At 28.9% G+C, this 16,202-nt stretch overlaps 1 protein-coding gene across 1 annotated transcript; it reads left to right on the forward strand.

The window, feature by feature from the left end:
- The first annotated feature begins 4,713 nt into the window (after positions 1 to 4,713).
- Positions 4,714 to 13,571, forward strand: LOC107447635 (uncharacterized). The gene is made up of 4 exons (XM_087151791.1): positions 4,714 to 5,039; positions 7,402 to 7,523; positions 9,588 to 10,392; positions 11,728 to 13,571. Exons 1-4 carry the CDS (start codon positions 4,868 to 4,870, stop codon positions 11,814 to 11,816), a joined length of 1,188 nt encoding a protein of 395 aa, XP_087007917.1. The 5' UTR covers positions 4,714 to 4,867; the 3' UTR covers positions 11,817 to 13,571.
- The last annotated feature ends 2,631 nt before the right edge of the window (positions 13,572 to 16,202 follow it).

A 16,202-nucleotide genomic window follows, 5' to 3' on the forward strand; every position in this document is an offset into this window, starting at 1 on the left:
TATCATATAACAAGGGGTCATGGACAACTTTGTGATGGGGAAAATCACACAAAAACATTTGCAGATTTTCACGGTACGCTGAAAAGAATTACAAACTCGCTAACTACAAAAATATTTATTTGAATATTGTTATAAGTCTTGTACGAAATGGCACTCGCTGACGACATTGCACAGTTTATAATTACGTAAAAACAATCCCCTCATGCGCTCGAAGATGCTAACTGAACTACCAACTGACGAACAGTAGCGGATCCAGCGGGGGGGGGGGGTATAGGGGTCTTGAGCCTCCCCTCCCCCAAATTGAAAAAAAAATTTTTTTTTTTAATAATTTACAAAAAAAAAATAAAATGTTTTAAAAATTATTTAAGGGGGAATCTGAGTCTATGACCCCCTCCCCAGGAAAAATTTCTGGATCCGTCCCTGCTGACGAAGATGCCAATTGACCTCCTTTATCGTCTCTAGATTCAGACCCAACATGCGTTTTTCGCGATTTTCGTCTTCTCTACGAGGTTTGGTTTGAAACCTTTCAATGACTTTTATCATCCCTTTGAATTTGATTTGTCAGCCACATTTTGGAATACTGTATATATTATTTTTGAAATTGCAAAGTGATGTGCTTTCGTCCGATTTTTATTCGCAAAGCGTGAACAATATCTCTAAAACGCAAAATTGGAACATGGAATGAATGAGAGCATATGCTCTAGGGAGGTCAGCACGTTAAATCAAGTCGTAGTGTGTGGAAGTTTGGAAAGAGGGACCGTGCTCAGGCGCCGACCGGGGTTAAAATTACGCGGCATTCCTATCATAGCTGTAAAAAGAAAGAGCCCCGAATAATGATGATAGTTGATTTGTAATGGTTGAGGGGGGGGGGCGGTTTGTGCTGTAAGTAGGCAATGAAACGATGAGCTTGTGTAGGATGAGAAACTGCTCATCTGCCACAAAACGGCGAGTTTATACACAATTTTTACCACAACGTACAATAAATAGAGGCAGATTATCAAGACTTTATATTTGTGCAGACGATATTTTAAGTTACGACACAAAAATGTAATTTATTACTAATAATTGTAAATTTATCTCAGTGGATATCTGACCCTAAAAATATAGAGGGTAGCTGCAACCTGGGAAATACGGTCCCAACAATTTGGTTAGGAAAGTGGTTCAAAGTTATTGTTAATTTTACTTTTTGCGCATTTCGTCATATCTCGACAACTTTTTACAAAAATAGAAAAGTTTTTGAACGCAATTTATAATATTTATTTATTAATATTAAGACATAAAATGTTCCACATCATTTTATGGAACATAATTTTATATGACAAAATACAAATAGCTAAAAAGTTTATGTCGTATATTTAAAATTCGATTTTTCAGGAACTATTTGACCGATTTCTCTCAAGTTTTGTACTCTATTACAGGAAATTAAATTCTTTAAAATGGTGTAAAAATTTTTATACCTTACAATTCTAATTTTTTTGTGATTATTATTAAATAAAATAAAATGTTTTTTTTTTCAAAGATAATTTTTGCATGGGATTATCTTAGGATAAACGGATTTTATGATTGCAAAAAATTTTCAGCTAAAAGGTTCTCGAGACAAAGCGAAGTACGCAAAACTAAAATTGACCTTAAGGTGCCCAAACTTAGGACTGCTCTTCTGATCTAACTATTACGACAATATTTCCAAGATTCGAAATTTAAAAACTTTTTTCAACTCAAATAGATTTTTTTAACTTGCAAGAGTCATAATTAAAAAATAAAATATCTAGAACCAAAAAAATATCAAAAAAAGACAACAACTGAATTTGTAAAACACAGTTTAATAAAATAACAAAATCTCTAAAATAAAAATTTACACAATTACTAAAATAACTAACATAGAAATAAATTTAAAAGAACAATTTTAGATTCAGCACTTTTTCCAATCATTCATTCTTTGATGAACTCAGATAACATATTTACTGCAAGAATGAGGTATCTCACCAGTGCGAACAAGGAAATGACATTCTAGAACTGTTAGCAGAAAAAAACTCTTAGTACATACATTACAAGTATAAGGTTTCTCGAAAGTATGGGAAGCTGGATTGCTTTTATTTTATAGGAGACAAGGTAGGCTGGATCTACGAACTATTATTTAAATGGTTTTAAACATTTCTCTTAGTTTTTTCCATTTAAAAAGTTGCACTATTATAGTCCGTTCATTGGAAACATAGACTAGATTAATTCAGGGGCTCTAGACTAGATGTAAACATAAAAATACGTCTTTTGGCGGCGTCCATCACATGTTTGGCTGATTGGCATGGTGATAAACGTATGATGAATATTTGTTACCTTTTTTCGTGATTAGTTTATGAATGTAGATTCGTCAAGTTCTTTTCAGTGATTAAAAGGGCCGGGATAGCCTGATTGATAGGGCACTGAGCCCATGTCCAAGAGGTCGTGGGTTCAATACTTGCTGGCCGAAGTCTCCCCGTGTAGTAAATGGTGATTAATGCACGTTAAATCTGTCAAGTCACAAAGTCCTCCATGTTCCCATAGCAAAACATACCTCGAGGGGTTCTGATCCTGGAGATTCCTTGTCATCTGTATTGGGTTCAAAATTACAAGGCTACGGAGCTAAACATTAGTAGTTGTAAACCCAAAATTGGGTCGGCTGTTCAACAACGGTTATAAAATAAAAATAAATTAGTGATTAAGATAAGTATTTCATCTTACATGCTTTTTTTAAAATTAAAAATCAGTTTTTTTAAAATTAAAAATCAATTATTTAAATTCATAAAAAAATTGACAAATATTTCATAAAAATTACTTAAAAAAGCACTTTAAATTCATCTTGAAATTAAGTAACTTTTTTATTATTAAGCAAGGTGTAAAAAATTTTATTAATAAAATTTGATAATTGTGAGGTGTAGGTACAAAAAGAATTATTAATTTTTATTTGAACATTTTAAGACATATATATTTTTCTAATCTTTAGAAATGGTTTTTAATCTTAGATGCTAAAGAATATAATACAATTACTGCATGAAATAATATTTATCTAACAATATTGTTTCTGAATACATTTTGGTTAGGTGGTCCAATGTGTTGGACCATCATACTCTGGTCTTATTGGTCCACTCTTCAAAGTTTTTTTTATAAGAGAAAATGAGTGATTTATCTTAAAAATTAAAATTATATGGTTAACTTTTTAGCAAGATAAAAAATAAAAAAGGGGGTATGAGTACAAATATGAGTTTGACAATCTCCAGTTTTATTTTTAGAAGATAAATTTTTATCACATGTACTGCAAGAATATCATTCACTGTGAAGAAGAAAGTGGCGAGTTAGATTATACTTACGAGAAAATACCTTATTACATCTAGTACAAGAATACGGTTTTTCACTAGTATGTACTTTACTGTGACCACATAGAAGAACTTTAGTTGAGAAACTCTTATCACATATACTACAAGAATAAGGTTTCTCACCTGTGTGAACACGAAAGTGGTCAGTTAGAGCTGCTTTTAAAGAAAATTTCTTATTACATATGCTACAAGAATGAGGTTTTTCCCCAGTGTGAACAAGAAAATGATATTTTAGAGTTGCCAGCCGAGAAAAACTTTTTTTACATATACTACAAGTAAAAGGTTTCTCACTAGTATGAACCACACTATGAGCAGTTAGATTACTTTTTGAGGAAAATTTTTTATTACATACGCTGCAGCGGTTTTTGCAAGCATGAACCATTTTGTGTTGAGTTAATGCATGTTTCTCTGAAAAGCTTTCATTACAAAGGCTACAATAATAAGGTTTATCTGTATGACTATGACGGTGAGCAATTAGAGTTTTCTGCCAAGAAAAGCTCTTCTGACATACACTACAAGTATAAGGTTTATCACCAGTATGAACTACACTATGAGCAGTTAGTTTACTTTTCCTTGAAAATCTCTTATTACACATACAACAAAAATAAGGTTTTTCACCAGTATGAGTTCGATTGTGAGTAGCAAAATATTCTTCTCTGGACAAATTTCGATTGCATATTTTACAAGAATAAAGATTCTCATCGATTTCAACAATATTAAAATTAGTAAAGTCAGTATTTGTTGGAAGACTCATATTGCATATAATATCACCTTGGTTTAAAGTTTGCTTAGTTAAAATAATTTAATAAAAACATATCATGAATCTAACGAGTTTAAAGAATAAGAATTTAATTATAGGGAATATTCCGGTATCGCAATCTACTTTAAAATAATAGCTAGGAAACTAAAAATTAATCACAGACTTCGAAGGGTATATCTCGTAGCCACCCCGGGGGAAGCCTCTAAGTGTTTAATTTTAAATTAATTTGCAAGTTCAAAATCTATTATAAATGAAGATTCTCATAAAATAATTCAAAAAATCTATTATGTTAGTTATTTTTTAACGATGAATGTTTCAAAATGCAGGTAAACACTGCCATTATAATTTCGTTCATAATGCATGTTTGGTTTTCTATTTCTGCCCGTCTTTCGGTTGATAAGTAAAAATATTTGCTGATTTACCACCATAAAAACTAATTTTTTTTTTTACCCAGTTATTTATGTTGTTTAAATTGTTATGATAAGCTGCAAACTTAACTTTAGGTTTTCTAGAAATGATATTAAATTTAGGTTTTAAACACGAATAGTGCCTTTTTTCAAGCTTAGGCGTAAAAATCAGTTGGAAGTAGTAAACCGGAAGAACGATGGCGAATTTTGACCCCCAGCGCCATCTACGCTTAGCTTTACACGGTCAACCATCTATTTCGAAAAGTGCAATGATTTCTTTTATTATAGATATAACAAGTCTTAAGAGAAAATTCGAATTTTTATGTTGATTAATTGGAATTCTACTAATATACATGTTAGACGCAAATACAAATAACTCAGGTGTCCACCTAAAGAGCAATACTATGGAACCAAACGCGGTGAACGAAAAAGAAAACGAAGAAATGCTTTCCGAAGATAAAATAGACTGGGATTGTAAAGTAGAACGAAGATTATTTTATGCAATGCGTGGTTTGAAACCTGTTGGTGAGAAGAATTGCTTTTTGTTTGAGTTCAATTTTATATCAAAATACTTATTTACATTTTTCGAAAAATCAGACATGGCTGTCCATTTTGTTAATTTGCGGTTCCTCCTCCATTATAAGTTTTTGCTGATGCTGGCTTGCATAGTATGCATCTAATAACTATTGTTTGGTATATGTGGAAATAACAAGGAAATGCAAAATTAGTGAACTGTAAAGGTTATTTATTATTAAAGGAAAGTTACAAAAGTATAAATGAATATTGCATATGATAAGTTCATATTTTATGCACTGAATTCACCATACAGAGTGCATCAATATCATTCTTTTTTTTATTGTTAATTTGGGTAAAATCCTGGAAAAGCCCACATCTTGGCGACTTTTTTAAATCTCGCCAAGTTGGCGATTATTACTGGGATCACTGTTGCTTTTTGATTATTAAAAAAAAAGACTTAAATTATTGCAAATTTATTAAAATGTTTTTCAATTGTATTAAAAATTCTTTACCATCACTTTGATGGTTTATCTTTTGTCACCAGAGGGGTATACCTATCCTAACACTCTGATAAACATCATGTGCAACCACGTTCAGGGATACTTCCGTATCCAGATCTGTCATGTCAACTGCAATTGCCGAGGTGCCAAATAGATTTTAAACTTGCAATTTTTAAAAAAAGAAAAAAACCTGTTGATATTTGCCTGGGGGTGGTACGACCTTTCAAGTTGGTCCCTTTCTGTGATGTTTTATTTTAGTTTCTTGTGGGCCACTGCCGGAAGTTGCCCCGACTTGGCAATTATTCTGCCATAGATCGCAATACGGAAATCTCCCCCCGCACTCATTCCACGCTTTCTCCATTCAAAACCATTCAGCATATTCTTTCGATCAATCAAACTTATTTGTTCTTCACATTTAGGGCATTCATTCGTTTTCGAAATTAAATTTTGATTCATATACCATTCAATCATCGCTCTCTTACCTTTTTCATTCAATATAGTTAAAAATTCTCTGGCCATTTTCAACCAGTACCGAACAGAAAAAATTAAAAAATGAAATAATGGTTAAAAATGTATAACGAATCAGGTTTGAGAATTTTGGTGATGTGATCAAACGTTTAAAATAACAATCTCCTTGAAATATCTTCCAGAATCCTAGTTTGGTGATATTTCAAAAACTTGCTTGGCAAAATTTATAAACATCGCCATGGGGTGGGCTATTCTAAGATCCACCTTTTAAGTAGTCAAAAATTAAAATGTTTTGATATGTTTCAAAAATTTGGACTTAAGTCAAGTTGTTTTGAAATTTCTAGTGGATCTAAATCAGGGTTGGGTTTTTGCCGCCGAAAACTGATTTTTGACATGACAGTGGTAAAAACCGTCAAAAACCTACTGTTTTCTTTAATTTATGGTATGTAGCAGACAATTATATATTATTTTCACATAATTGCCTTTATAAATGAATGTTGTAAATGATTGCTATTGATTTTGCAACTATATACATGCATTCTTATAGAAGGATATACATTCATATAGAAATATTGCAATATACTTACTGAAATTAGATGATACTTACTTTATCATTATAGCTTAATTTGCAAAGGATTCAAAATTTTGCACTTCTTAATTGTTAGAAATAAACAAACAAAAAAGCTTGAAACTATTAATAAATTGAAGAACTAAAAAGAAGAATTTAAAATTTGGCATTTCTTAAATATTAGAAATAAGCTAAACAAAACTTTCAAAACTTGCAGCTACTAACAAACTCTAAGTCAAGAATGACTTGACATTCTTCAGTAATGTAATATGCCAAACAAAATGATGCTTGGAAATGTTGAAAATTTTGTTTAGTATCCTAATATTTTACTTCAAATAGTATGTTTTGATATAATCATGTTGGGAAAATGCAAGAATCTGTTCTTAGGTATCTTTTAACAAGTTTTTTTCTAATTTTATTGCCCAAAAATGAATTAATTTTAATTTATAAGCAGTTAACTCAAATAAAAATACAGTTTTACCAAAACTATGGGTTTTTGACATGACAGTAAAAACCGTCATGTGTCAAAAACTTGCCAACCCTGATCTAAATATATGCTTGTGACATTTGTGTATACTTTTATTTTCACAATTTCAATTAAATTATTTGCTCCTAAAAAATCTCAAACCTTGAAAATTCGTTTTTCTCAGTATCGACCTCCTTGGACAAAAGCCATTTTTCTCTCTTGGTCTTCATTTATTTTTCTAAAGCTGATGTTTTTCTCTCTGAGCACCTTTCCCTTTAAGTTTTTTATTTATTGAAAATAAGTTATTAAAAATTGTGATTTTTTTTCTATTACATTTTTCCAATTCTTTAAATTTAATAATTGTTTAAGGTGTGAATCGTCACTTTATGATGGTATGCATTCATAGAAAATTTAGCACAGTTCTAGAGAGAGAAATTTCTTCTAAGGTAATCTGGAATCATTTAGATTCTCTTTATGACATGGCTGCTTTGGTAAGTGCAATTTTAAGAATTTTTTTTTCTTTTGATGCTTTTGTAAAAACCTGTGCTCATTTCAATGTATGTATACTTAACTTAAAGAAACTAAGCATAGAAACTAAGATGCTAATAAAAGGTTAATAATTTTGTTTCCACTTTAGTTTTCATTTAAAATATCTGTTTTTAGGTGTATGTATTTTGCATATTCCTTTTAGACTTTTGTTTTTCTGACTTTTTTTATTATTTTTAATTTTATTGTTTGAAAAAAAGTTATGTTTCAAAAAGTCATAATTCTATATTTATCTAGGAAAGGTATTATAGCTAGAAGCTTAAATGACTGATAAATCTTAACCTATTCAGGACTCTGAAATCCTTGAAATTTTCACTATTCAGGAATTAGAAAAAAGCTTTTTTAATATTCCGAAAATAGAGAGAATTTTGTTTAATTTGATAAATTAAGTGCAACAAAATCTCTATGACTGCTTTAATGAAAGACAAAACGATGCAGTAGCAATATCTTGGTTATCTAAGGTTTATTTTGCGAATTTTTTTTTCCATCTATACACGATGCCTTGAATAAAAACTTTTTGTTTTCTAAGACTACACAGAATTTATTTTCATATGAGTAATTAATAAACAGTTTGCTAATTAGCTGTATCTGTTTCGTTAAAGAAATCTTGGAAGTTTTGTTTTAGTTGTTTTACACTTATTACTGGTATAGTTTTGTTCATCATGGTTTTCTTTTTTGCTGCAAAAAAATGTATAGAGAAAAATAGATCGTGAAAAAAAGGGAATTTGGAGTAAGCCATATTTCAAAAAAAATATATATATAAATGAAATAAATTTCAGAAAAAGAATATAATTTGTTATTGATTTAGAATTAAATGTTGCTTTGTATAAATCAGGGTTGGCAAGATTTTGCCGCAGGTGGAAAAAACCATGGTAAAAACCGGTAAAAACCGTCCTGGCAAAAACAGGTTTTTGCCAAGCAAATTGGCAAAAAGTGGCAAAAACCTATACTTTCCAAGATGAGAGGACAAAAACACATTTTTGATACAAAATTATTCCTAAAATTAAAATATATACTATAAATATAAATAAATACAAAAAAATTCACAAAATTATTAATCCATAATTAAATTATAATGTAATAATATATCATTTTAGTAGTTTATAACATTGATTGGAAAATTTGTGATTATTCTTTTTCCAGTGAAATGAACTTATTTTAAATTAATATAACTACATATAATTTAAAGCATACAATATCTAGCAACATGTGTAGTTAATTATTGTACAAATAATAATTTTTTATAATAAATAAAAATAATAATAATATACAAATAATAATATTTATTTATTTGTAAAAAAACATTAATTTAAGGATTCTAAAATGAAAAGAGGACAAAAACTTTCAATCTTTTAAAAATTATTACCCTTATATTAATTATTAATATGTTAAAAATAATTTTTTCAGGTAATGTATCAAAATTATTATTCCTTATGATTGATTTAAATTTGTTTCAAGTATTTTGTAAGAATATTTAATCAGCAATTTAGATAATTTGGTTTTTGCCGGTTTTTACCAGTTTTTGCCGGTTTTTACCAGGTTTTTGCCACTGTCCTGGCAAAAACCCCTTTTTGCCGGCAAAAACTCCAACCCTGGTATAAATAGTTTTTTCACTAAGAAGCAAAATGATACTTCTACCTGTAAATTTAGGGAAATAGTACAAAGGAATTTCAAAATAATATTTTTTTTCATTCTGGTTTGGCTAAAACTAAATGGTTGTAAAAATGATTTTAATTTCTAAATAGTCCCAAAATAAAATATTAAATTTTTATCTATTTTTTTTTAAAGAAATAGATTAATGAACATTACTAGTGGTAAAATTTGAATATTTGGGTCCAAATAAATGGTGAATGCCATTATACTAGAATTCTTTATTTTCCAACAGAAGATAACTTTTATTTCTAATTTTTATGTTGCTAAAATTTTTTTTGTCATTATTTCTAACTTAATTTCTTTTGTTAGTCCTTTTTGTAATATTAAATATTTTATCAATGTTAATTATTTTTCAGCATGAATCTGAAATTTTACCATTTCCAAACGAAGAAGTAGATTATGATCTGCCATCTAGCTTCTATGATTTAGCTAAAGAGCAATTAAATGTCTCATTGAGTGATGTTGATGATGACAGTCGAGACTCTAAAAGTGAACATAACTACAAAGCATCGAAGAAATCGAATGCTACAAAATCAAAACAAAACGGCACACCTTCATCAAATTCTAAAAGTACATTTGCTACTCCTGTTAGTGGTAAAACTACAAAACAATATTTGAAAAAAAGTGAGACAAAACCTTCTAGTATTTCTGAAAGTAAAACTAGACAAGAATCTCCTTTAACAACTAAGCTGAATAAAGTGAAGCGTTCTTCAAGCCCTTTTACAGCCAAAAATTCCAAAAGTGATCAAACTTCTGTTAAGGAAGAAACTCCTGAGCCACCAACTAAAAAATTGAAAACAGAAACCAGTACCCCTATAACTTCAAAGAAAACTCCAAAACCTGAGAGCAACAGTGCTTCAAAAAAATCAGCTAAGCAAGAACAAAGTACTGTAACTAAGCCAAATAAAACCGATACTCCTAGCAGTTCTTCAAAGAAGATAAAGAGTGAAAAAGACTCTTCAGTTAAGAAAAGTAAAGTCTCTACTCCCAGCGATAGTTCTCAGAGTAAAAAAAGTTCCAAAACAGAGAGTAGGAAAAGTGATCAGGATTCTTCAAGAAGAGTTAGTGACATTCCAAGTACCAAGAGTAAAAGTGATCGAGCATCAAGTGTTTCTAGTAAAGGGAGCAGGCATGAAGATTCTGACTCATCTGTTCTTTCAGGTATATATATATATTGATTTTGACCAAAATTGAATTTTAGGTATGGAATTTCTAAATTTTGTACGCCAGTGATGCGTGACTTAGTTTTGATAAGTGGGCTGTAAAAATAATATATGTTGGCAATCAGCATAATCAATAAGGTAAAACTGTTATCGTAAAAGTGTAAAGTCTATTTTGATCCTAATTGAAAGTGACATGCACATTTGTGCAATATCTTAATCATAGTAATAAGTGAAATTTGTAAGAAATCACATTTTCTGCAAATACACCCCTGTTGTCATATTTCTAAATTTAAATTTGTGCTTATTTAATACAGAAAATATTACAAATAATATATAATAAACAGGGTTATTAATATCATTAATTTTGGTTTGTTTCTTAAGGTTCCGTTTTTTTGTTGTCTTTCTTAGATTATCTAACAATAAAGTTATTTCTAGAGAATAAGGAAATATGAGAATTTTTGTAATTAATGGTGGTCCAAGACCACTAAAATTTGACTTGGATCGTCATTAAATCATTTTCAATGTAGCTCGACTAGTAATTTATGTGAAAGGAAGGTGTGCTGTTTTGGTTCCCCCACCTCCACAAAATAAAAGATTTCATCATTCATAATTTTGACATTTCATAGTAATTTAATTTCAATTTATTAACTTTTCTTTAAAATAATCTAATAATTAGTTCAGGCTAATAATGTAGTGACTGTTCCTAAGGATCAGTGACTTAAGTTTTTTTTTTATTGTTATTATTAAATATAAAAAATAGTTATTATTAAATATAAAAAATAGAAAAATCTAAAGAAAAAATATTGTGAAACCTAAGAAGAATAATTTTTTATCAGCTGTATGTAAAATAATTTGCTGTTAAATTGATACATTTACTCATAAATTGATTAATTTAATAAGCCTTTGACTATTTGGCTAGAGATTTGAGCTTAAATAAAACTAGCTAGTTTAATTCAATTAGTCATTTGTATGAATTAATTGAATAATTTAAGCATTTTAATTATGTTCTTTTTTAATAATTATTTAAAAACTAAATTGATGAATTTACTTATTTGATTTATGAATTATTGCCTCCGACTTTATAATTCGTGAGTGCTTGGAGTTTCAATAAAACTAGCTATGTTTTACTTAATCAGGGATTAGTTTGTAGTAATTAAATGATTTAGTTAGAAATATTAAGTATTTTAATTCTTTTTCAATATTTATTTTTAAAAAAAAAGTAGAATTGATACATTTATTCAGTAACATTTCATTAAAGTTTTGATTGCTAAATGTAAAATGCTTTTGATTTAGAAATATTTTATTATCTTATTAAAATTTTTTTCTTTTGAAGGTTCAAGAAAATCTTCACCTGCTATTAAAGGAGATTCAATTGATAAGAAAAAGAAGAAAAGTTCACCTATGAAAAGAAGGCGTCCTTAGTTAAATATTTTTTTAGGTTATAATTGATTTATTTTAGTTGTGTTTGCAACCAATTGCAATGACACTCGAAAAATGTTATGGACAATTTTTAAATGTTGTGCAATTAAGATGCGCATTATCTTTTTATTGTTTAAAGTTGAATAAAAAGGTTTAGATTTAATCTTTTACAAAGTAAGAGTAATAATTTTTCTAAATTTTTAAAATAGCTGTTTTAAAATGTGTATAATGTACTGTATGTTTCATTAATGAATTTAAAATATATAATCGATGTAATAGTTAGTTATCAGGGGTCTGTCCAGACATTTTGTGAAAGGTCCGTTTTTCGTGAAATTGGGAAAAAATTACTCACATCCTTTCAACCAGGGTCCGCTTTTATGAATTTGTGCAAATAGGGTCCGTTATTGTAAAAAAAAAACTTTTTCAAGGAGTTTTTAAATTGTAAAGACACACAAGATTATGCTCAACACTGTAAAATTATAATTAAAAAAATTAAATTTTAAAAATTTAACAACAATTGCTGCTTCTAAATTAGAGACGCAACATACAAATATTTGGTATTTAGCCTATACTGCGGAATGCAGAATATTAATTTCGGACGAATAATGGAAGAATTGTCTACCGAAGACAAAACTTAATTCGTTTACATCCATCTTTCTTGTTTTCCGCCCTGGAAAGGGTTTATTCGATTAACAAAATAATAATGAAGATAAACAAATTTGTGAAGGGTCCGATTAAAAGAAAAATCATTTTGTGAAGGGTCCGTTCTTATGAAAAGATATTTTGTGAAGGGTCCGTTCTTATGAAAAGATATTTTGTGAAGGGTCCGTTAACGGACCCAAATTTCTTCTAAACAGACCCCTGGTTATAAATTAGATCAAGAACCTCATAATTAATAGTTGTTAATTGTCAGTTATGATACGTCATGTTATAACCGTCAGTTGTTGATGCTCAGTTATCCAGTTGCTAACACATTATTTTCGACAAATCGTGTTGAAAATTTTAATAACCTGATTTCTATGAAAAACAAGAATTTTTGTCCAATAGTTCTTCACAACCGTCATTAGAATGCATGTTAGTGTTAAAAAAATATTTTTAATTGTTAGTTGTTGTTGGGACAAATAATTTTTTCTTTTTAAATAAATTAAATTTTTTTGAAAACTATAATATTACTAAAAGAAAGGGATCCAGGGGATTTCTGTCAAAATTTTCCCTGAAGTATCATTTATGTGTTTCAACGCTACTACTTATGGCTCTTAAGTTTTTTATTTTCCCTGTAATTTATTAACTATTTTCTTGTTTGTTAAAATTTTACATTAAATTGTATGTAAGATGTATATTTGAAAAAACTAATTCTTTTGTTTAGATAAAACCTAAGCAACAAGTTTTCAAATTAACTTAGTTATTTGATTGAAAGCAAACATCTAATAGTATCTCTTTCTTACTTTAAAGAAAAAAATTACAATAAGTGCATTATTTATTTTAGCCTGGCACATGCATATTTCTATTTAATATTTTATTTTCATTTTTTGCAAAATTACATAAGTTTTTTTACAATATCTTTTCTAAATTTCATTTTTATCTGGATCATTTTCATAGTTAACTGAATAATCAAATTTACCACACGTGGAAAAAAGTTTTTTTTTCCTCTTTTAGACATTTTGATATTATCTTCTAAATACAACTTACAATAAATCTGATACATCTCCATCTCTATTTTGTACATTATGTAGCCAAAATAAAAGTTTTTAATGGTTATGGAATATTTTTTTATGTCTTACAATCTTTTATTGGAACATAGTTTCCTTTCCATAAACTAGCTTGATATGTTTCATTTACTATAACTTTTTTTCCAGTATAATCACATGGTTCACTGAGCTTAATTTCCCTGCTAAGTAAATTATAAAGCTTTAACACACTATAATCCAAATGCTGTATATAATCACAAACCATTTTTATCCATAATTACTAGTAGAAATGTGAAGTAATCACAATTTTGTATCCTTAGCAGAAACAGACTGAAGAACTGATAATCATTGCAAAAGTTGTAGACATAAAAATTAGTTGCTTATAATCTGCCTCTTAGTGCATATTATATTGCAGTTTTGCATTAGGTTATGTAGGGCTCAGTGCAGGTCATAGTGAAAAAAGTGATAGTGACTTAATAAAAACAGTATTAATATTCATGCAACATCCTAATAGCTTTAAAAAATTGGTTTAGAAACATTTATAGTTGTAGCTGTTTACTGCTATTTAATTTTTTTAAATTACATATAGAATACTTTCTAATTTTTCCCAACTAATAACATTGTTTAAAAAAATAAAAATGGTTGAAAAAACTCTCTGGTAAAAAAAAAAGTGGAATCACGATAGAGCCGTTAAAAGTGATTTTTTAATAAATCATGAACAATTGTCGCTACAACATCGAATTAATCAAAAATATAACACCGTATTAATATGAAATTAAATGAATGCAAAAACTGTCGAAAAACATTACTTTACAATGTAATCGTCCTGAATCGAGTGTGTAAAAAAAGTTAACTTTAAGGAATAAGGCAAGTACAGTATGGAACCGATTAATTGGGACCATCGCTATTCTGCATAACTGATTTTTCTAAATCGCTACAAAAAAACGTTTTTTTTTTATTTATTGTTAAACCAGACTAAAAAAAAAAAAACATTTGGAACTCTTATAAAGAAAACGAAGTAATACACTAGTGATTATTTCAAAAACGAAAAAATCCTATGAGGAAAAAAAATGGCGGGAAAATTTTTGGAATTTTGATTTCCGGATAACGGGTTCTGTACTGTAATAACATAGTATTAAAAAACCATAAGGAAAGGGTGGAAAAAATTGCCTAAGGTAAACACTAGAAATAAAACTAAGAAATCACGAAATCAAATAGGTCCAAGAACGATTTTCGAATAAATCATTAACAGATAGTTGTTACTGAAATATATGTCACATAATCAACATCGTAATAATTAAAATATGGAGATTTAAAAGACTGTGGGAGAAAAAAAAACTAGCAGAACTTCATTTGACTGATAGAACCAAGAAAATTTAAGGTGAATCAATTTGAAATTCTGAAAACATTGCATAAAAAACAGCCCAATTTGAAAAACTACATAGAAAGGACTGAAAAAATTCTTAATAACTGACATCAAAAGTAATAATAATAAAACCGTGAAATTACGTGTCAAAACAGACTACTAGATTCACATAACATCTTATGAAAAGGGAAAAAAATAATAAAAATTGTGCTCGCTGAAAGGCGATTTTTTACCCAATGGCAAAATGGTTGTCTAATTTTTTTTTAACCTTTATTTGTGATATTCACCTGAATTAATATTGAAAACTATCCAGTTTGAACTGTAGGTTAGAATTTCCGATTCTTCATAAAAACAAAAGTATTCAAATGATGAAATTCTCTTCTTTTTACAACTCAAGAAGTATTTATGGGATCTCTGGTCCCATATCTCAAAAATAAACTCGCCAACTGCATAACAAAATTAAATAAGTGAAAAAAAAAAGAATTCTAAAAAATTATCAAACAGTAGCTGTGCCACAGCAACACATGCACACTGTTCAACTATTACACTTGAAGAGTGACGACCTCCAAATAAGGGGTGCACAACATCAAACCTAAAACAACACCCATTTTTGCCAATGGGTAATAAAAGTAAATATTTTATTTACATTTTTCTTAGGAAGAAAAAGAACAGGGTGGCCACCCACCTGGAATTATCAGGGAATTTTTTTATACTGGAAAAAACCTGGAAATATCAGGGAAATTTGGATAAAAACCTGGAAAAATCAGGGAATTTTAAAGAAGAGCTGGAAATTTTTCTTTGATAATTTTTTTAATTTCACTAATTTAAATTATTTACTAATTTTCTTAATTTAAATTATTTCATCCATTATACCCACTTTTTTTTAAACGGAAATGTATCGCCAAACAGTTGAAATATCATCAACTTAGTTATACTTTGCTTGCATCAAAATTTGCTCCATTACAGCTCTGTTAAACTAGAATGCCACATAAAATTCTCACACAGTTGCTAAACGAATGTAGAAACCTTTGATTGCTATGGGACTGTGCAATTTAGGCAAGATTCTGGTGGGGGTGGAAAAAGGGATTAGGATATTATTTTTTTTTAAATTCTCTCCTTGGGCTGAATCCATTTATGGCTCAACTTTGTTCCAATGCTTTGGTGGTAATTTTTTTTTCTATTTTGACAAAATGTTTTTGTATTTTTAACTTTATAAAATTCTCCAAAAATTAGTTGGTTATAATTTAATAATAGATTTTATATCGCAGTCTTTTTCTGAAAGCTTTTCTACTCCTAATCAAGGAAATCTGAATTATTTTTCTCAGCAAACCAACC

This window comes from Parasteatoda tepidariorum, chromosome 9 (genome assembly GCF_982258835.1).
Source record: "Parasteatoda tepidariorum strain Cologne lab strain chromosome 9, Ptep-v5.0, whole genome shotgun sequence".
Classification (NCBI taxonomy): Eukaryota; Metazoa; Arthropoda; class Arachnida; order Araneae; family Theridiidae; genus Parasteatoda; species Parasteatoda tepidariorum.

Excerpts from the sequence above, each read along its gene's own strand:
- LOC107447635 (XM_087151791.1), top strand. The coding sequence starts at position 4,868 with ATGTTAGACGCAAATACAAATAACTCAGGTGTCCACCTAAAGAGCAAT. Across the intron at positions 5,040-7,401 it reads GCGTGGTTTGAAACCTGTTG|GTGTGAATCGTCACTTTATG; the intron begins GTGAGAAGAATT and ends TAATTGTTTAAG. Across the intron at positions 7,524-9,587 it reads TTTATGACATGGCTGCTTTG|CATGAATCTGAAATTTTACC; the intron begins GTAAGTGCAATT and ends ATTATTTTTCAG.